Source organism: Poromitra crassiceps (assembly GCF_964638095.1).
Source record: "Poromitra crassiceps genome assembly, chromosome: 12".
NCBI classification, from domain to species: Eukaryota; Metazoa; Chordata; class Actinopteri; order Beryciformes; family Melamphaidae; genus Poromitra; species Poromitra crassiceps.
In genome coordinates this window covers 40,671,986-40,693,963 of record NC_139632.1, presented here as the reverse complement: position 1 = coordinate 40,693,963, position 21,978 = coordinate 40,671,986, and the positions used below count along the sequence as shown (strand labels likewise).

General features: G+C 43.6%; 2 protein-coding genes and 1 pseudogene across 8 annotated transcripts in view; 1 reads left to right on the top strand and 2 right to left on the bottom strand.

Annotated features, from left to right (window-relative positions):
* The window catches only part of dock7 (dedicator of cytokinesis 7), an 86,771-nt gene extending 84,095 nt beyond the window's left edge, over positions 1–2,676 (bottom strand). For all 6 annotated transcript variants that reach the window (XM_083648042.1, XM_083648044.1, XM_083648041.1 and 3 more), the window contains exon 1: positions 2,586–2,676. In XM_083648042.1, the coding sequence (XP_083504168.1) occupies positions 2,586–2,623 (38 nt within the window). In that variant the 5' untranslated portion in view covers positions 2,624–2,676. The remainder of the gene's footprint in view (positions 1–2,585) is intronic.
* A 721-nt stretch (positions 2,677–3,397) lies between these two features.
* LOC310786518 (CD166 antigen homolog A pseudogene) lies at positions 3,398–6,872 on the bottom strand (annotated as a pseudogene). The gene has a single exon. The product of its transcript is annotated as a CD166 antigen homolog A pseudogene (transcript).
* Positions 6,873–7,702: 830 nt separating this feature from the next.
* Positions 7,703–21,567, top strand: atg4c (autophagy related 4C, cysteine peptidase). Its single transcript, XM_083647015.1, has 11 exons — positions 7,703–7,831; positions 8,289–8,413; positions 9,169–9,252; positions 10,323–10,553; positions 14,352–14,679; positions 16,171–16,241; positions 16,994–17,193; positions 17,547–17,625; positions 18,427–18,503; positions 18,991–19,110; positions 19,624–21,567. Exons 2-11 carry the CDS (start codon positions 8,296–8,298, stop codon positions 19,792–19,794), a joined length of 1,479 nt encoding a protein of 492 aa, XP_083503141.1. The 5' UTR covers positions 7,703–7,831; positions 8,289–8,295; the 3' UTR covers positions 19,795–21,567.
* The last annotated feature ends 411 nt before the right edge of the window (positions 21,568–21,978 follow it).

The window sequence follows — 21,978 nt, the reverse complement described above, 5'->3', positions numbered from 1 at the left end:
TTCCCCAAAGGTTTTTTGGGAAGGTCACGGTGAGAGGGCTGGACATCCTGTTTAAAGAAGGAATCATATTGCAGGACACTTTCAACTTTTTCAGCTATGCAGCAAAAATAGAAAATGTTGTCTTCTGAGAATCAGGCCTTGAACCCATTTTGACTTTTTTCCTGACATAACAATTCGAAAAGGGAGAAGAATAAATAGATGTAGTAGTGCTGTTCTCTGCTTCAAACTCCACCTAACAAATTTGAGCTGCCAGACTTGCAAGATGTGCACAGTCTTTTGGATGTAACTGCAAACTCTCAATGTGGAAAAACAAAAATTAACTCATAGCAGAGCTTCTTCCTTTCCAGAAAACCTCAGATCATCTTCCACGCTTTCAGAGGAATTCATTCATGATTCATAATTCCTCTGAATGCGTGGAAGCCTCATGTCATCCAGGTCTGCTTTGAAGTGTGTGTGTGTGTGTGTGTGTGTGTGTGTGTGTGTGTGTGTGTGTGTGTGTGTGTGTGTGTGTGTGCGCATGTGCGTTTATGTTTATTTATTTATAAGGACAGCTGCAGCACACATTAATCAACCAACAAAACACGCCCAAACCACGCCCACCGCTGTAGACGCATACGTTCCCATTTTACAATTTCTTAGCCGACATCGTAAAATACCAACGTATGTCCACAAACGTTGCTATTTTACAATTTTTTTGGAGATCGGGTTGTAATCAACAGTGTGTGCACTGCACATGCCGACAGTTCCAGAGGGAGAAAAAAAATATGAGTAGGCCTTCGCTGTTATTTTGTATTACTACAACTTATCATGATGCTCTTCCCTTCAATCTTACTGTCAATTCCACCTGACATAAGTGCACAGTGAAATGAAAACCTATTTATTGAGGTCGCAATATGACCTTATAAGTATTACTAAGTAATAAGTGAGTAATAGACCAAATCACCGGGATGTTTACATTTATTTCCGGGTACCCCTGGGCCCACAAATTATAATGGCGGTGAACGGCACAAACTGACGTTTTGAAGACAAAAACAGACAAAGAAGACAAAAATGGTTCGTTCGTGTTGTGTTGTTGTTTAATATCATTCATAACAACACTTTCACTAACGTTAGTGGAGACCAGACTAGCTAATTTACCTGTTGGACCAGACTAGAGTAGACTTGAAGCTAAATTAAATTGACGTGGCATCAGTATCTCTGTCTGTACCAGGCTCGCCGAGAAGAGCCTGGTGACGCGAGGTTTTACTCTGTAACGTTAACGACTGCAAAAAAACAGCGAGTTTGACAGACAAACAAACGCTATTAGCTAGCTAACACTACATAAAACAAACACAGAAGAAAGGCTAGATACGTCGGACAAGCATGTTTACCAACCGTTTAACCATTTAAATTGAAAGTAGTCGGCTGAAAACAACGAGAGGGTTTGACAGCATTTATTTGACAACACGCACATTTAAACCTGCCGCCTTCCCCAAGTGGTACCCGGAAGTAAATTTGTTTACATGGTGACGTCACGGTGATTTGGTCTATACAAAGCAAGACAAGCATTTCAGCATTAAAATAATCACAAAGTTTGAGTGTTGAACAGCAGGAGTTTAGTGTTGTTTAGGTATTAGGTGACTGGTGCATAACTTTCAAGTATTACAGTATTAACAAATTACAAAATGTAGTTATAATATAAAGTGACTGATGCATGCAAGCAGCATCACAGTATTAGAGTGGAGACAGTGGCTGGCCTGTACATACCGGTATAAGAAATGTTACATTGATTAGACAGAACTGGAAACTGCATGCAGGCTTACATCATCAATAAAGCTAAACGTTATGTCACCGAAATGAATCAGCAATGACAGGTCTGACTACAAACATGTTTACATTGGCAACTGTTGGAGATAGTTCATCTCTATCAGAGCCTTGCATTGCATCCATCTCTATCCTTATAGCCAGGTCTGTGTTTAGCACTGACAGGGATGATGGCACCTGGAGATTCACACAAAGCCCTTTGTTAAAGAGCTTACTTTGATCTGTCTGAGGGGCGGGCATCAGATTATAATATCGCTGTTTGATGGTTGTTATAAGTCAGGCTTTTGCGCTTCCTGCTCTCTCCTATCAACTAGTAAACATGTCAGTTAAGTTCAGTCCCGTTACTACTACCAGTGCCCCACTACTACGACCAAGATCAGATGCCTGTCGACCGTTAGCCAGACAGCATAGCTAGCTGTGTTGTCTAAAATCAGCGGATCTCAATACACAGCAAGTCCCTTTCAGTGCGGAATAATGACTGAAAACACAACCCCCGTTTGGCAACCGCACAGATACATGAACGATAATACAACTCGCCCCCTAATTATAGTGTTAAGAAACATAAACAAAGCACAAGGCGGCTAGCTGGTGCCGCTGTCTGTCTGGGTGGGTCTCTGAGCATCTTTGATGATTATGGCTAACGAGCAAGCGGCTAGCTAGGAGCAGCTAGCTGGGCCTCTGTGGTTAAAGGGGTTTCCCAGACAGGAGGGGCTCTGATGACGACCCGTTATAAAGCCACATAAGATAGACAAAGTATGTGTGTTATAGCCGCGAGTCCTTACCTGCTGATTTTTTGGGCGAAGGCGCGGCGTTCAGCCATGGCAGTGGGGCCGCTGATCTGGTGTGCTTTCAGCGAGATTCCCAGGCAGGCAGGCTCCGCTTCCCACACACACACAGGGATCACTGGCTGGGAAAACTGGAGAATGGAATCCCTACCGTAATGGACGTAGTCGTGCGCACTGGTACACGCCTTTTTTTTACAGTCTATTATGTGCACTGTCTGCACACCCAATGAGAACGCGCACACCGCACCTACCTAGCGCAAAGGTAACGGTACACAATGAATGAAATAGTACTACTAGGCAACAGACTGGGTGTGTATCGCTCGGTTACGTAACGTTAACACTCGACACTCATAGCTCACACTACGTTACACAAACAACGAGCCAACAGTGGGTAACCAACCACTTAAGGTTGTTTTATGAGTGCATGATTATGGCAGCGAGAAGCGCCCCGGCTAGGGGTAAGGTAGGGGTAAGGTAACCACCAAACAATTGTGAATTTTCATTGATTACGATCAAATCAACCAATAATCAACAACACTTGTTTTATTGCAGTGATTTATTAGTAACATACTGTATATCGGTATTCTATAATAGTTTTGCTATTTTTGGATTGTAACAATGTAATACAAACAAAACACATTTGTTAAAAGTTAAAACCAAATGGCAAAATTAGAGCATCTATCTAGGGAAAACAACAGTCTTCTCCATTGATAGTAAAGTTTTTTTTTTTTTTTTTTTCCAAATGTACACTTTATTTTGAACAAAAGTACAAAAACAAATGTCAAATATTTACAATACTTGCATGGCAATGTTCACTTTCTTTGGTCATCTTTCCAATTTGATGGTTTTACACAACGTAGGGAACAAACAGCAGCTTGAAAGTCTGACATTATCACATGCTGAATCTAATATTCAACCAGAACGCTGAGCAACCTAACCTGACTCTGCCAGATGGGGGCGGTATTGCTTTCACAAAAAGACACACACCTTTGTTTGTGAAACAGAATGTGAAACAAACCCATCATCTGGCAGCGTCAGGTTATGAGCAACCTACTAATGACTCAGAACTGAATTACTTTCCGTCAAGTCTGCAAGTAACTGTTATCAATTTTTCAGTCTACAGTGACAGTTATTGATTTTGTGAATGATTTTGCCTAACAGGATTTCTAATCTTGAACAATATAAATAGCAAAAAGAAAAAGGAAAATCACAAACTTCACAATTACATCCTGGTCTTATACATTTTCAGATTTAGTAAATGCTCATACATGACCCTGACCAAAATTGTGTACAGCTGTGTATCTTCCATCATATCTACACAAATTTGACATGAAAAACATAAACCCTAGTGCACATCTGAAGCAATTACAGGTAGATTTTCAAAAGAAGGCAAGTATATCATGAAAGCTATCTTCCAAGCAAGTTCCTCTGTGTGCTCACGAATTACAAATGAAGCTATACTTATATGAGAAATGATTCATACCTCAGAATAGGACTGTGCACCAAATGAGAATTTCACTAACACGCTTATCACTAGCCTAAAAAATGACATCTTTTTCGCGACTACACTTTTAAGGATTTCTCATCAAGGAAAAGTATGAAAGAAGAGAATGACTGTATATGTAATACAATCTGTGCAATCAAACTAATGCCAATAAAAATGTTATGACTTAGATTCTTTCAAAAATCTACCTGTGTCTTGGTGATAATGTTCGATCTACATAATGACAAGAGACAGGCAGAATGAACTGAGCGTCTGTAAGTTTCTCTCCCGCTGCTTCGCAAAGAGGTACAGACAAACAAAGAAACAAAAAGTATGTATCATCAAATAATTTTCTGGCACATCGCCTATTTCCTGCAACGCTAGGGGAAATATGCCTTATAATAACCCGTAAATCATATTACCATCTATCTAATGCCGATTATAACTTAGCCCTTTCAGCAGGTTCATCTCAATTTCAACATTTCCATGCATGGACAAACAAACTGAAACGTATGCACAAATAAACAGACTGAATACACCGACTTTGAAGGCAGACGTTGTTTGATTGTGATGATATGAAACTAAGAAGTAACGATGGCGATGTCCCTCTGCCCCTCCAATGCCTTTTGAAGGTCCAAGAGACAAACAAACGTAGACTAATGTAGGCCAACACATCCTTACAGCAAAGGCAACTGGTCTAGTAGTAATTCTACTTGTATCAACTAACGAACCCAAAAATTTGCATTTCCTCAGTTTCCCAAAATCGCTTCTAATGGATATGAAACCTAATAGTAGACAAGTTTACACATGTATCAGTAGTGCAGACAAGTTATGTATATCACATAGAGTATCCGTGGATATGCTTTTGTGGGAAATTCTCCATGAAACCAAATCCAAATAGTCTTCATCCAAATACTCGGCTTGTTTTTCCAAAAAGACAGAGGTGAAGAGAAATGTGCAAAAGCTTCTTGTTATCGCTCCTCACTTTCACATTCCCAAAGGATGGTTCCTGCTTCTTTACACCTCGGCTTTTTGGCTGTTTTCCTCCACTTTTTCCTCCAGCTTCTTCTCCTCTTCAGAAGATCCATTCTCCTTTTCACCAGTCTTCCAGCTCCCTTGCTTGGATTTCTTCACGTACACCCAGTATGCCAGGCCTATAAGCACAGTTGCAATGAGGAGGCCAACTACAAGTCCAACCACCAACTTGGTTTGCTCGCTGTCATCCGACTGGTCTTGTTTATCCATTCTCACCTCCTCAAATAAGGATGACACATAGATGGCCTTGCTGTCCTGGCCAAGCTCGTTGTACACCGTGCAGGAGACGGTCAGATTGGCAGTAGGCACAACAGTGATCCTGTGCGTTACCTTTCCATTGACGAAGGGACTCTCATCCAGCGAGGTGCCATTGATGCTCCAGGAAACAGTGGGCTTTGGGGAGCCTTCAGCCTCACACATCAGGACCTTGTGTCGGCCATCGTCGCTACGCCGCTTGGACAATTGCCTGATGACTGGAGCACCTTTGACAACCAGCTCGAAAGACGCTTTTTGGCTGAGATGGCCCGTTGTCACCGCGCAGTCGTAGCGGCCAGAGTCAGAGTAGGTGAGATTGCTGAACACGGGCTGCTTATCCAGCTTAACATTATCCTTTGTCCAGGACACCTTTGGGTCTCCAGAAGCATCGACCAGCAAAGCCAGAACCACAGCCTCCCCGGCACTCTTCAAGATCTTCCCAGAGGGGCTTAACTTCATGTCCAGGTAGTTGACTGTGATGTTCTTTGAAGCTTCCATCGTGGCGTCATCGAGGAGAGAGCATTTGTATTCACCGGTGGTGTCACGTGTCACATCTGTCAAGGTGTATGCGTCTGAATTCTCCACTTTCACCACCTCTCCCTTGAGGTGAAACTTAAAGCTGGTAGGAGGCGGGTTCCCGTCTGCCACACACTTCAGAGTCACGTTGTCTCCCTCTGTAAGATGTCCCTCTGAAATGACCTGGAGACTGATCTTCTCTGTAGGGTAGGTGATAGTAAAGGTCACTGGTACGGATGCCAGCTCTGGGCCCACAGTGTGCTGAGTGCCGCAGGTGAACTGAGCATCCGTGTCTTCCTTCCCAGCAGAGTACTCCAGTGTGGAGGAGGTGGTCGTCAGGCCGGTGTTAGGGTCGACCTGCATCGAGGCATGAATCAAAATCCCTTTCCCATCAGCCACCAGAGGTTTCTCGTTCTTAAACCATATGATATTTGCAGCTGGATTGGCATCTTGCGCAGTGCAATTCCCCAGCTTAGTTAGTTTGCCAATCTCCAGTTCCTCCGCTTGCTCAGAAAACTTCAGCTCTGACGGAGCCTTGTGGATCAGCACGTTAACTGGGTATTCGGATATGTCTGTACCAGCCACTATCATGCAGGTGAACGTCTTCTGGTCACTGAGTGTGGCTGCAGACAGCAGCAGGCTGGAGTTTTCAGCCATGCTCACGCGCTGCTTGTACTCATCAGTGGCGGTGACGGTGGGATTCTGGTCTTTCTGCCTGACCAGTAGGTCTCCTGAAAGGGGCTCTCCTTTCTCATATTTCCATTTGGTGATGAAAAGGTCTTCTGGTTTTGCTGCTCCATTGTTGCACGGCACCTCCAGTGTTTCTCCATACAGCCCGATAACAGTCTCCAAACCGCACACTTGAGGAGAGATGATCGCGGTGACGAGGGCGAGGGCACACACGCAGCTGGCAGGCAACAAGTGCATCCTTGCAAGTCTCACAGATCCTTAGCGCTGCTCGGAGTCTCTTAAACCACTTGCGTTGACTTTGGATTATTTTTCTTTTCTTTTAAAGAGACTGTTCCTTGTCACGGCAGTTCAGTTCAGTTCAGTCCAGTCAGTTGTGTCCCTTCTCCGGATGCGACATGTGCTCACTCTCCATTGATAGTAAAGTCTTCTCTCATGCTGTCATGCGGATCATGCGCCTCGGACGCAGTGTTGCCAGATGGCAAATGTTGAATTATCGTACCAGAGGGTCAAAATTATCGTTTTTGGAGTGAAATTATCGTACGCCCCCTCCCCAAAGTCGGGGGGACTGCGGCTGATCACAGGCTACTTTTTGGACTTGGCATGATCTTTCAACACTGTGATCTCAGCCTGCGTTGCAACAACAACAAAACACCCTGCACGTATTGGCTGCAAATATGTTGTTTGAAGAGATGATTGTATAAACAGATAGAGTGATAGACGTAGGATTCGTCTAAGTGTCACAAAATGATGAAATTATCGTACATTTGGGGGATTTTGGGATTATTGATCGTACATCGTACAGAGGTCGAAATTATCGTACAAATACGATAATTATCGTACGTCTGGCAACGCTGCTCGGACGGTATCACCCCTTGGCCCAGCCTACAAGAGGGGCGCATGTTTTGATGCAGCGGATACGCCGGGAAAACGGAGTCTCCGTTCGAGTTGTGAATTGTATTGGAAAATAAATGCCGCCCACTCGTGTTGGCTTGTTACGTAAAACGCTCGTTTCTAGACCTTGCCTTCCGTGGTGGAAACAACGCGAGAGCTGCTGAGACACGGGCTCTTCCCCACTTCCCCAAAATGTAAACATTCGCAGACTTGGCAGTCTCTCTGGGCAATCTCACTTGTTTAGTGACACCGCAAGTAAATGGCGATACGTTGTTACAGTATCTATGTGACGTGGCGACTTTGTAACACTTCAGCAGGCGTCCAAAGCGGCTGTGAATGACAGACAACTGGATCGAAGAAGCTGTACTACAACGTAAGGTAACGGTGTCATGTGCTCCATCCTGCAAGCACATCAGCTGTGACCTCATTTGGGATTTTGTGTGTGTGTGTGTGTGTGTGTGTGTGTGTGTGTGTGTGTGTGTGTGTGTGTGTGTGTGTGTGTGTGTGTGTGTGTGTGTGTGTGTACTCTCTCTCACACACACACACACACACACACACACACACACACACACACACACACACACACTCTCTCTCTCTCTCTCTCTCCCCTCCCTCCCTCCTTAATGGCATTGAATACAAAAGTAATCTGTTTCGAAAGCAAAACAACAATGAAAACAATTGGAACAGTAGAACGTTGTAACTATTCAATCACAGTCAGTTCTCCTGACTCAGGTTTTCACCAAATCTTATATAAATGTCAGCTAGTGTGGCACACGCACTATCACAACCATAATTCCCTCTGTGTGTTTGTTTCCCCCACCGTGTACAAGGAGTTGTATGCAGCTGCATTGGGATGGGTCCCATTCCTTGCTGGTCAAAATGGAGAATAAAGGGAGCGACGAGGTGGAAAAAGTGAAGACAAAGTTGTTGTCGGCGTGGCACAATGTGAAGTACAGTAAGTAGGCCTGCCGCTGCCAGCACACAGCCCTACCTACCACCCATGTGTACTGTGCATTTGCAACCTTGAATTAACTGTTTCCCACGCCTGCAGCACTGCTGTTTCTATTTACCTTATGTTCCAACACAGGGGTCAGCCAGTTACTTCCTATTGTGTTGACACTTCCTGTGACAGTAGCTACAGTACTATAGTGAGCAGGTAAAACAGACTATGTTTTGAACAGGAAGTCATAACACAACTGGGTCAAGTGGGCGGGGCTACATAAGGTGAATAGTAAATAATTTCTTTCTATAAAGTTCACATTCTAGGTCAGAGTTGTTCCAACAGCTATAGGAAAAACTAAAAACAATAATCTGCTTAAAGAAATGAGATGGAAACAGAGATGCAAAGGTGTGTTAATGCACCGCATACATACTGTACGTATAGGCATGATAAGGATCAGAGGATGTGGTATTGAACAAGATGAGTTGAATCGGCCCTTTATTTTCATGTCTAGTTCACACTAGTAAACCAGTTTCTTGGATTTTGTTGTTTGCATTTTGCAACACACCTCGTTTGTGATAGTTGCAGCAGAGAGGCGGGATGGAAGGCAGACAGAAATATGCAAAAGGCTCTGCGATGGAGCCAGCACTTGAGCTTTGAATGGGCCTTGTAGGCGTGTTGAGTCAACAGAGGGAATAGGATGTCTCTGAGCTTTTGTATGCGTGACCTACTGTAAGACACTGAGTGTTTGTTTGTATTGTCTGCTTTAGGTTGGGCTCTGAAATCAAAGACCTCCTTCAGTAGAGATTCTCCAGTGCTTCTTCTGGGAAAATGTTACCATTTTAAGTGTGAAGGTATGGTGTACACACAAACACACTTAACAAAAAACATACACATACAAACAAGCTATTTGCACTTACAATGGTTATGATAACGCACGCACGTCGCATGCACGCACGCACATTATGAAGAATATGAATTTCTATAGAATGAAGTATATGGAGTTTTATACACATGCATAGACTGTAAGTCATGTTTCATATTTTGGATGCCTCTGCCCTAGAAATTATTAGTGAGGAAGTGGGGAAATATTTTTAACCCTGACATCAAATATTTTGTCTCAAGTCATAGTCTTCTGAGCATGTTATCAGACAATAAAGGCCTTCAGTATGAGGCATACGGCTTACTCAATAGGTCAAAAAATAGACAGGCTAAAAATAATCTCTTGTGTAATAGGAAACTTTAAAGCAGCTACGAGCAAGATTTTCGATTGTTATTAAACAGTCTAAATTTAATATCGATGCCTCACATCTTACCTCTAATAGTAGACGAGACCAATGCCAAGTAGTCTCGCTTGAATGCCGAGTGAATCGGCCAGTGTTGTCTTGATGATTAGTCTGTCTGCGGGCCGGGGCAGATCAGGAAGTGAAATGAAACGGTTTGCGGCAGCCACTTCGGCCATAAGCACAAAATAACTTCCAAACAAACTGTTAGAATATAACGAGAGATGTTCGCGAGAGTAGCAAGCCCCTGGATGTAGCGAGCATGGCATTCTCGTTGTTTATGGTCTGTTGCTAGGCAGAGCGAAACGGTTGAAGGCAGGCAGCTGCCGTAAACCGTTTCGTTTAACTTCCTGGTCTATCCGGCCCGCCGGAAGACAGACACAGACTCTATAACCATCAAGAGAGCAATCTCCGATTCACACGGCTTTGCTCTCAGCTACTATCATAGGTAAGATGTGATGCATCAATATTACATTTAGACTGTTTAATAACAATCGAAAATCTTGCTCGTAGCTGCTTTAAAATGATTAATACATGAGGACAAAATGATTAGAGCCCATGGATTTCTGACCAACAGAGGAGACACAAAGGTTGAACGTTCTAACCACAAACCCTGAGTTGGTTGCCTTTGTTTGCCTCAGATGACGATGGCGCTACAGAAGCCTGCTACGATGCCTGTGATGAGGACCTTGTCATGGGGAACGCGGAGGCCTTCCGGAGGGACTTTGCGTCGCGGGTGTGGCTCACCTACAGGGAGGAGTTCCCCCCGCTGCCCGACTCCACCCTGACCTCGGACTGCGGCTGGGGCTGCATGCTGAGGGCAGGACAGATGATGGTGGCTCAGGCACTTATCCTGCACTTCCTAGGCAGAGGCGAGTTCAAACTAAATATCTGATATTTTAGTTTATTCATTCATTCTTAGAGACACATAGTCTAATCCAGGGGTTCCCAAACGTAAGAATGACAGGACCCACTTTGAAATCTGAAAATCTTCCAGGGCCCACCCAACCCTTTAATCACAACTCTGATCAACACACGAGACTAAGATGATGTATTTCCCTACATGTTTTTTTTTTTATATATATTATATATTTTTTATTTCATTAACAGAGCATGTGAACTTGGGCATAAGGGAAATAATTAATCCATCCACATACAAAAACATTTCGGCAAAATACCCAAAAGCAGATTGCCAACACCCCCCCCCCCCTTACTCATCAGAAGTATTTGCATGCATGACACATTTGTTGAGACAAAATGTGATGAGCAACAACAAGAAATCAATCCACAAGCTATTAATGCTAGGCTGTGAAAAATGCTAGCTTATCTGTAAAAGGGAGACGTGGGTACCAATTTGCACCAATTTTCATTCAGATAAATTGAGCTGAGAGGTCAAGGGACCCGTTTGAAATATTTTTCCCTCGCCCAAATTTTACATAAGTTTGGAGCATTATTTAGCCCCCGACAAGCTAGCATATTATGCTTGGTACCAATGGATGCCTTAGGTCTTCTAGTTTCTTCTGATAACAGGATCTCCACTGTGGCTTTAAAAATGACCCTGCTACAGCCATTTGATTGCCTGCGAAAATCGGGAGTGTTGGCAGACCACTCGCGGCCCACCTGTAGTACCCCCACGGCCCACCGTGGCCCACAGTTTGGGAATCACTGGTCTAATCTATCCCAGAGTTTCACTGCCATTGAATAGGTGTGGTGGGTGATCCTGCTTTAAAGAGCTTCTCGTCCTAAAATATATAACTATGTGTATACATGTGTATATTAAAATGTATACAGTAAGTCTGTTGATGGCATGGTAGTGTTTGCAGTACACAGTGCCTTCCTTCAGTTTCATTGACTGTTACCAAAGGATTATAATACATACATTACTTTTAATGAGATTGTATGCTAACTTAAATTTCTCCTCATACTGTAGTTATGGTTTTTCGATAGGGGTTTCCTTTCAAATTGTCCTATTTCCAATCCTTGTTGGTGTCGTCATGATATATTCATTCAATACCCACCCCCCATCTTTGATGAAAAACAATCATACTGTATATGACATGTGCTCAGCATAAAAACATATATAGAGACAGAAGTATGACAAATAATACAAATTAAAGTAGAAAAATAATTAAAATATATAAAAACAATCAAAACAAATGTTCCTCTTTAAATAGTTAACGCAGTATAGTTTGACAGTTTTGTTACTTCTACTGTTATTTATAATTTTGAGAGTCTTAATGTAATCATTAAACTCATAAATATCTAGCAAAGTTGGGGGAATCATTTCATTAATTTCATTAATATGAAATGTACCATAAAATAATCCACAAGTTAGCTTCCTTCAATACATCTCACTGGGAGTTTAGTGTGTAGTGTGGGGTAGGCTAATACTTGAGCACAATCTGATTCTGTAGCATGTGGCGTGGTTATAGATAGCATTTTAATCTTCCTCAAGTTTCTAAGAAAAAATCAATCATTATCCTATCCACCTGCTACAATGAAAGTACAAGTCACATTTTTCCATTGACTTCCATCATTCAACAGTTCAGTCAAAGTGCACCCGGTGTATAAAGGTTATGGCTTGTTTGGTCTAACAACTCAAGTGTGTTTTGACCATGAAAGGAAATGACTGTTTGAACCACGAGAAGCCAAAGGACATTAGCCTACATCCAGGTTTCTTGTCATGTGGAGACCCACCATAAATATGCCTGTGGCCCATTTTAGGTCCTGACCCATAGGGGATAGGGGTTTAGTTGTGTAGGTCTGTTCTGGCAGCAAATCTATAAAGACTTTCACAGTTTGACACATGTTCCTGTTATATTCTCTTCTCAACCCTCTCCCACTGTACTCGCCACCTGTACTGTTAAAGCTCATTTGCCTAAAGATCAGAAATGCAAATAGCCTCGTTTACCCAGCAGGCGCAAAATGGATGAAAATACATAAAACATGAACTGTATGTACTTGCCTAGTTATTCCCTGTGAAATTAAATGCACCCTAATTGCAAATTAGACCGTAGAGGAATGCATTGAAAATATGTCGCTTAATTGTTCAAGTGCTACACATTGCAGTTGCGTTAGATTTGGTTTCTCTATTTTTCTTATTAGGAGACTAGACTCTTAATCAAGAGATTCTGCATTCTCAACCTGGAAACAAAAAGTTTAATTCAGTTGATGCAAGACTTTTAAAATGAGCAAAGTTGATCATATCTTTGTGAGATCTATCGTCTCTGAAGAGTCCTAGACTTTATGGGTCCACATAATGAGATTAGGCCGAGTTTAATGCAGTCATTTGGAAAACAATATTTAAAACTTGTTCTTCTGTCAAATACGAAATATGTCATTAATGAAATATTTCTCGATAAAATGACGAATGGCCACTTAAGGATATTTATTGATCAATTTCACTTTCATTCACTTTGGATCAAGGTCATTATGTTAATGCCTTAGACTCTACTCTGTCCCCATTTATAGCCTGCGGCCACTCCCATTCTCTCCGCCTTGGCGCCCACCCTGTTTGTAAGGCTAAGGCTCCTTAAAAGTGAAATACTGGCACACTCAGACTTATAATTGAATAGAATGATACCTATTCTCTTGCCGAAGCACTCTAGATTATGTCTGTTAAAGCAGAAGATTTAAGACAAAAACTTAATTTCTCAAGTTCTGAAAGACTCTTAGTTCTTAACGGCGATATTCTAGGTGGGACTTTGATAAAGGATGTCTGGAATGATCAGGTTCAAAACTTCTCACAGAGAACTGTTCAAATAAGTGCCGTCCATTAACTTCCATCTGTGATATCAGATTTGGGAAACAGAGCCGTTTCTCCTTCAGCGTATACTGTATATGATTTGTCTAGCAGCTGTTTGCCGTTCATCAGGCGGTGGTCATTTAAATCACTCTGCATTTTGCTGCATACTGCCTCAAGGTCCCTCAAAGGAAAGCTTCTGGATTCAGGTTCAGGTGTTAGTCCATCACAGGCCAAAATATTTAACTGGTACTTCAAGTCCTACAAAATAACCCTACAGCCGGGCCCGGAGGCGGAACTCGCCATCTTCGGCTGCCCGGAGTCCTCTCTGAACTTCCCAACAGCTGTGCAACAATCTCTGACACTGGGGACAACTATTGCAAAAAGACTCATTCAGGAATGGAAGTCCTCCTCTTCACCTTCTTTTCAGGTGTGGCTGATGGACATGATCTCTGTTATACAGATGGAGAGACTCAGGTCCCTGAGAACCAACTCGTTCAAAAGGTTCGCAACTGTCTGGGACCCGTTTTTGACCTACTTTGATGAGGTTAAGAATGATAAGTGACTGAGGTTAGGGGTGGTGTCTCGTGGACCCTTTTGCAAGCGCATAAGCACCTTGTGCGGCTCATAGCACCAAGTTGTAATGATGAATGTCGATGATATTTCTTCCCCCTTTTTATCCCCCCATGTCTGAGCCTGTTTGTCTTGTTCGTATGTTCTATAAAAATTGAAAATCAAATATATAATGGTAGCGCAAGATGAACTCTAGTTCTAATGACTTCCATCAGTGGTTTAATAAACACCGTTCCCCACCCTCCTTCAGTCTGTTTACACTTGTTCCAAATGTGACTTCAGATCTTTAATCTGCATTGGCTCTTTCATGTTGCGTGTAGCTGACGTTTTATACGTGATTAAATTCCCCCCACAGACTGGACCTGGTCGGAGGCGCTGTCCCTGCAGCCTTTAGACACAGAGACGTGGACTACCAGTGCAGCCAAGCGTCTGGTGGCGTCCCTGGAGGCCTCTCTGCAGGGCACTCCCAGCCGCTCCCACCGCGGGCCCGTGCCCCAGGCCCAGGCCGCGGCAGAGGAGGCAGACACCCACTTGAGAGAGGTGTACCACCGCACTCTGGTGTCCTGGTTTGGGGACAGCCCCTCGGCACAGCTGGGCCTCCACAGGCTGGTCCGCTTGGGTCTGGCAGTGGGGAAACAGGCAGGGGACTGGTATGGACCTGCTGTTGTGGCACATATCTTCAAGTAAGTCTAATTACAATCAATCAATCAATCAATCAAACCTTTATTGACAGACACATACACAATTACAAAAGGACATAAGGCACATAAGAGCAAAAAAAATAAAAAGCATACGTTATAAAAGGGAATCGTACCAGAATTTCCACATACGTGACTGGTATCTCACAGTGCTTAGCCCAGGATCAGTGAGCAACTTAATAACATTCTGAGACATGTTCAATCTACAGATGAACCTGTACCTCAGATTTCTCAGGAGCGCCTGGAAAGTGGCCACCCCCGCCTTACAGAACAGCTCACTAGCACTGCTCCACCTGGGCTTCTTCAGCAAGATGCGCATGCAGCCATTATAGGCAACCTGAAGTTTATGGATGCTCGCCTTCTTAAACTTTACCCACAAGGGGGCAGCATAGATAGGGGTACAGTAAGTTTTCTGCCATCAGATTGCAATCAGATTGTGCTTGACCACATTAACCTGATTCTATTTACACCTGGCGTTAACATGCGTTTTCTGCCATCAGATTGCAATCTGATTGCAATCTGATGGCAGAAATGGGTGTCCTCTCAATCTGCATACAGTTGCTGTATTCAGATTGAGCGGACACATTGCATTTACACTTTTGTTCAATGTGTACACAATGCATCCCTGACCACCTCCGGAGGTGGTTTGGCCGATCAGATTGCAATCCTTCTTCAATGCGTTTTGGGGCTGTTTAGACCTGTACTTTCAAGTGATAAAACACAATCTGATGGCAGAAAACACGTGTTAATGGATGCAAAAGAAAAAAACGCGCTTACGTTTAACTTTTCGAGGCTTACTAGAAGTATAAACATCGACAGTATATCTACATAAAGAGAATTCAGGATTTTCAAAGGTAGTTGTTGTTGAGATGCATATGTCTGAAATGGCTGTTCTAGTAACCTTATCAGGTCCGCTAAAGAGCCCGCGATTGGCCGTCCTGTAGAAGAAAACATTCATTTTGTGTAACAAAGTATGACCTCGTGTGGGCAGGATATATCAAATGTATGCTCAACATGCATAAACAGCATGCAAATAGATACAAAACAACAAGATGCACACGTATGAACACGGAGAACCACGAGTAACCACACCACTCCCTTGACATGATGACATGATGTTGGCAGTGTGAAGCAAAAGTCCATATCTCCATTGCAAGTACTCGAGCAGGCTTTATGAAATCACATCGACACGCATTTTATTCAAGCTCTTTAACAATCATCGTTACATTTCAACGGTGGTTCAGTAGTTACGCCTGGGATTCCTCCGGGTACCCACTACACCAGGTTGCTTCTTATTAAGTCCGTGTTACAGAAGTTTAATAAGTTCATGGTAATATAGTATACATACAGTTCTGATGTTGAATTAGTATGCAAGCTCCATTATGTAACCTTTAAAAAGGGATTTAAAACCTCCCGAAAGAAGTTAAAAGCTCTCCATCACTCTCACCTCCCCTCTCTGTCTTTGAACGCTCTTAGGAAAGCTGTTGAGGAGGCGACAGACCCTGGCCTGGCGGGTATAACTGCCTACGTGTCCCAAGACTGTACAGGTATGAAAGATGTTCCTGCTCGAAAACAAAAGCTGCGTCCCGGGCACAGCGCCCAAACTGAGCCTTCATCTTTTACCAACTCTCCTACTGCCTGGGAGACTGGAGAGCAGCAGAGAGAGGCGACAGGAGGCTCGCCCTGTCCACTCTCCAGCAAACACACCCATTATAAATCCACTACTACCATCGTCCACTCCACAAAGAGTCTTCTTGTTGCCCACAATAGTCTGGGCTTTATTTCAAGTCCTTCTCAATAACCATGAGTACAAGATAGGCTACACTCTTATCTTGTTTGTGTGCAAGCATGTCTTTGTTGGTGTGTTGAGAAGCTTGATGTTAACTTCACTCTTAGACACAATGACCCCCTTTACATCAACATGCTTCCTGGGTGTTCCGCTTGTAATCGGATAGATAGAGCAATAACACATCAACTCCCTGCCATAAATGCACAAAAGAAGCATTGAAGGTGTGATCATCGACTCACTCACTTCCATAGGTGATCAGTTATGCATTCGGGCCACATTGACAACAAAGTGTAAATGCAACTGACGACGGACGGAGGGATTTTGTCCCCCACAAACAAAACGTAGTCATAAAGAGTGCCATTGACATAAGTCATGCTCACGCGTCAATAATCAGCTGATTGACTGACAAACTGATGGAACAGATGAGACAGATTGAGAGCAAAGTGACAGGGCAGACAGACAGACAGACGACCCCCATCTGACCGTGGCATCATTATCGATCCTCCACAGTGTACAGTGGCGATGTCGTCGACAGCCACAGGGCACCAGGGGCGGGGCACGCCTCTGCTGGGGGATCGGATGCCCCTCCCCCCCCACAGAACAGCCAATCGTCCGCCTCCTCCCTGTTGGACAGCCGGGCCGTCATCATCCTCATCCCAGTGCGTCTGGGCGGGGAGAAGACCAACCCAGAGTACTTTAACGTTGTCAAGGTGAGAGACTGATCGCGCATTGTTTTGTTGTTCTTAAACATTCATTTTAGACAAACAAGTTGAACTCGATTGTGAGACACTCAAACGCATACGCACACACCTGTACCTGGGAACGCTAGTTTTGCGCCGCTAGTCACCGAGCGCTAGCAATTTCACATAATGGAAAGAAGCATGGCACCAAGAATAAGATAGTAGTGTGTCAAGAGAAAGAGTAATTAATATAAAAAGGAAGTGATCACTGGGGTAAATGGTGGATTGAAAATAGCCATTTTACTGTCATAGAAATGTGAAGGAAGCAATCTTAAAGTATTCAAGCTGTCTGTCTGTTCCTCTGTCCTTCTCTCTGCACTTAGAGCATACTGAGTCTGGAGTACTGCATAGGCATCATCGGAGGGAAGCCCAAACAGGCCTGCTACTTTGTGGGATTTCAAGGTTAGTGTTTGCCTAGTGGAGAAAAGAGACACAGAGAGAGAGGGAGAGGTTGGTGTGAATAGCAGATGGTTTTTGCATAATAGACCCGGCTTGTATGAAGAGACAAAGTAAGTTAATGCATTCCTGTTTGCATGGGGGAAAGCGGAGAGGAGTGTAGAGACGGTAGCGAGTGAAGCAGGACTCACTTTATTCTCTCTGACCCATCAAAAGCCTCGCCCATTTATCACGAGTCAACCTCCCCAAGTTGTGCTGCTGTAATTGATTTCCATAGGAGGCATGCATACATTTCATCCGGAGCCCCCAAAGTGAGCCACTCTCCATCACCTTCAGGAGCCGGGAGGAACCTTCAGTTGTACATCTTGGCAGTCAATATTTACGCATTTACATTTTTACCAATTTGAAATACAGTGGTGGATGATGTCTAAATGACAAGCGATACATTCTGCCCTGCCAAGGCGCGGCTCAGCGCCTCAGTTTGTCATATGCAAAATGCTCGAATATAATTGCGTGTTTGTAAAAGTAATTCCCCCGCACCAAAATTAAATGACAGCCCCCTTTCTCACGGGTGTGTAAAGAATGTGCTTATACAAACGCATCTGATTATGCAGGCTTTAATCCACCCTGGTGGATATTAAAAAGCAACAACCTTCTGGGAGGCATATTTGACGCGCGGAAGCCTAACAGTAAGGGCCCGACGAGCGCGGGTGACTTTGAGCTGCTCTGCATAGAAATTGGAGAGAAGCGCGTTTTTGTAATAATCGGATGTTTTTGAATAACTTGTCTTTTGTTTTGTCCTTGCAGATGACAGCTTGATTTACATGGACCCTCATTACTGTCAGTCTTTTGTGGATGTCAGCAGCAGCGATTTCCCTCTCCAGGTAATGTGAAATTATACACAGACGAGCTGACTGGGGCCCCAGTAATGTGAATTTAATAGTTTCTGTTAGTACTTAAGGGTATGAATCTTAAAGCAGCCCTCTGCTCAATTACCCAGTCCCTATCTACTGATTTATTTGCTGCTCAGTTATGTGAAGCTGCCGCTTAAGAGAAATACGGCAAATACAGGGCTCGGGTACGAGGAGTCCTGAATATTTCAGGACTCGACGCATAAAAAGCATTTATCATTATACGATACAATATAGCAACTTTGTTTTATGCTTTTGCATGCAGTGGTATACAATGTGACAACACGGCCCCAAGTTGTAAATTTATGTACGCTGTGACAGCGGAGAAATGGGATTTCATTCCTCAAATGATGCAAAATACAGCTTATTCTGTGTTGATGCAGCCATCCGGTATCGCGCGCGCGGGCCGCAGTGAATGAATGAATATCTCCAGATGTCTTTTGTCTCTTTTCGTCTCTAGTCGTATCATTGCCCGTCGCCGAAGAAGATGCCTTTCAGCAAGATGGACCCGAGCTGCACCATAGGTTTCTATTCTAGAAGTGTCCATGACTATGAGAGACTGAGCCAAGAGCTATCCAAGGTGAGGGATACAGGGTTTTCTCTTTCATATCACAAATCCATTGGCAACATTTCATTACTCATTTCACAACCAGCAACATTTTCGGAAAAGAAATACAACTCACTCATTTTTCAGTTTTATATTATGAGCAAATGTGGTGGGTCTTACGGTGTGATAGAAATTGGCCAGCAGGTGGCACCATTTAGCCATGAATCTGACTTGGATCTTAGTTTTCAAACCAATCAGCCAGTTGGTTAGATGCTGTGAACCAGAGTCTCCCCTCCTTAAACTGCTCCTACTTAAGGACTCTTATGTCTCTATTTTTGTGTGCTAAAATGTCCAATCTGAAAGGGGATTTTTTTTTTAAAGGTAGCCAGATGGCCCTTGTTAAATGAAATGATCAAACGCAGGGCAAATGCCATGAAATGGCAGGTGAAGGGTCGAGGATACGTTGGTAGCTATAGCTTCTCAAGGAAAACGTATAGGGGGAACAAATAGCGCTTAACACACCGCTCCTCACCGTTCTCATTTCAGGTGCTGCAGCCGTCGGCGGCGCGGGAGAAATACCCGGCGTTTACCTTCATGCGAGGTCACGGCAGAGATTACGAGCTGTCCGGAGGCCTGAGCCCGTCCAAGAGAGAGTGGCCCTTCATCCGTGACCCCAGGAGGGCGGCCGCCACCGCCGGCGACTTTGTCCTGCTCTGACCGCCGCCGTGTAAGACGACGGACCAGGGAAGTTCCCTCTTTTATTCAATGGACTTCAGGTGGACTTTGTCAAACTGCTCCGTATCCAAAGTGTCCAATAATGTTGTGACACTGAGGAGTACGGAACTCTTCAAGCCCCTAACAGTGATTCAGTTTAGACTTCCTGGAAATGTTGCTGGGCAATTTTTTTTTTTTTTTTTTTAGCTAAAACTTATTAAATGGATGGAATTGTAGTTGTTGCCTGGCAATTATGTAAGATTGCCAAATGTTCTACCAGGAAGCATTGGAATATTTTTGGGGGCTGATTTCTGTCTGCTTATCCATGGTCATGAAGGGGAACACCAGTCATTTTGCACAGTTCTTTCTGATTTTGTGGCCTTAAAACAAGACTTATCGATTGAGATCATTTATCAACGCCCCAGATTTTGGGGAGTTCTCATCAGTTTTGTTCCTCACAATTCTAATGAGATTATTTGGGGGATTTGGGTAGAATCTGCGCTAGCTCTAGAATCAGCAGCAGTCTACCCCGTCTAAAGCGCTTTGTAAAGCCAAAGCCAACCATGCTGCAGAGCAGAGTTAACTAGCCCTGAAATCAGCGTTAGCCCCTCTTTAGCCTGAGTGAGTGTAATATCTTTGTTAGGTTAGCACAGAAATAAACACCTAGTTAGGCCTGGCCTACTGGAGTCCCTAAAGCCTGATTGGCCCTGGGCCGAGAGGAGTGTGGAAACATCCTTGATAAATGTGGGCTAAGGGGCTTTCTGTTCCTGTGAGACAGACCGAGTCAAGTAACTTTACCAAACTACTCTGCCAAGAACGTTCCATCAAACATCTCAGCAGCCCAACCGCACGTTCTTCTCAAGGACACTATTTTAATAATTCTGCCAACGTTTCTTTATGCCCACACCAGGGCTCATTTCCTTCTCAGAGCAATAATGTATGATGATGTTGTGTGATGATATGACTGTTTGCTTGCCTTTGCCTGTTTTTGTGTGCGGGTGGTATTAAGTGTGACGGAGGTATGCATCACAGTGAAAATGACCGGTGGTGACAGGAGGGTACGTGAGAGGGATGACAGGTGTTGTATGTGTGCGGTACCTCACTGTTAAGCAGCACTGTCTATTACCAAGTGCCACTTGAGACCAGGGTGCTGTAGATGATTACAAAACTGTTAAGTAGCCTATCTATTGTTCAACACACAGACACACACACACACACACACACACACACACACACACACACACACACACACACACACACACGTGCTGAGGAGCTACTGTTGATCAATAGAAAAACAATGCAGAAGAGAATTGCAGTCTACATTGCATGAACATGTTGACACTGCATAACAGTGCATTTCAGTTGTATTCGTCATGTATGTTGCAATTAACACGTGTGGCCAAACCATTTCAAGCCATTTCTTTTTGAACGGTATTTTTCCCACACAAGGTGTTACTTTAATATTGATTATGACACTTTTCATGTCTTTTAATGTGATTTCCCCCCCCCCAGTGCTACCCCCACAAGAAAATGGTCATAGTAAGGAAGGATCCATAGCTATTGTCACAAAGCATGTTTACGATGGCTACTCTTTACTATGACATAGAACTTAATAATACACACATGCTGCAATTTCAGTGGCAATTACTTGATCATGCAATTGGATTTGGTCCAACTCACTTCGATATTCACACGATTGAATCTATCGCTTGTACTTTCCTGCGTTGCATCCACATTTCGATTTGCATTTAAAATAAACATAATTAATCTCAGCAATGCCAGAATATTGATTTTCACACTGCTGTGCAGAAAAGTTGAATAAAGTCAAAACATTTGAGTTTCTTAATGGGCTTGTTTCCTTTGGCTCCACATGAAGAATTTGAAAGTGACTGAAGAAGAAGAAGAAGAAAAATCTCTCATTTTCATTGCTGGATGCAAAACGTCACTGGTGTGTTAGAAATGTATTCAATCCCTTTCTCTCCCAGTCAAATGTAGTAGATTAAAACTAATCGTACGTGCTAACCATCTCTACAGCCCATTAACCAGGGACCGGAAGAAATGTGACCCGGTGACACCGGCGGCGAATGTGTCCCGCCTGTGGAGGAAAAGAAAATATCCTTGTGTGCAAAGCTCTGTTACCATGGATAATCTGTCTGTTGCCCCCCTTGGTTTGAGCAATGCCCGACT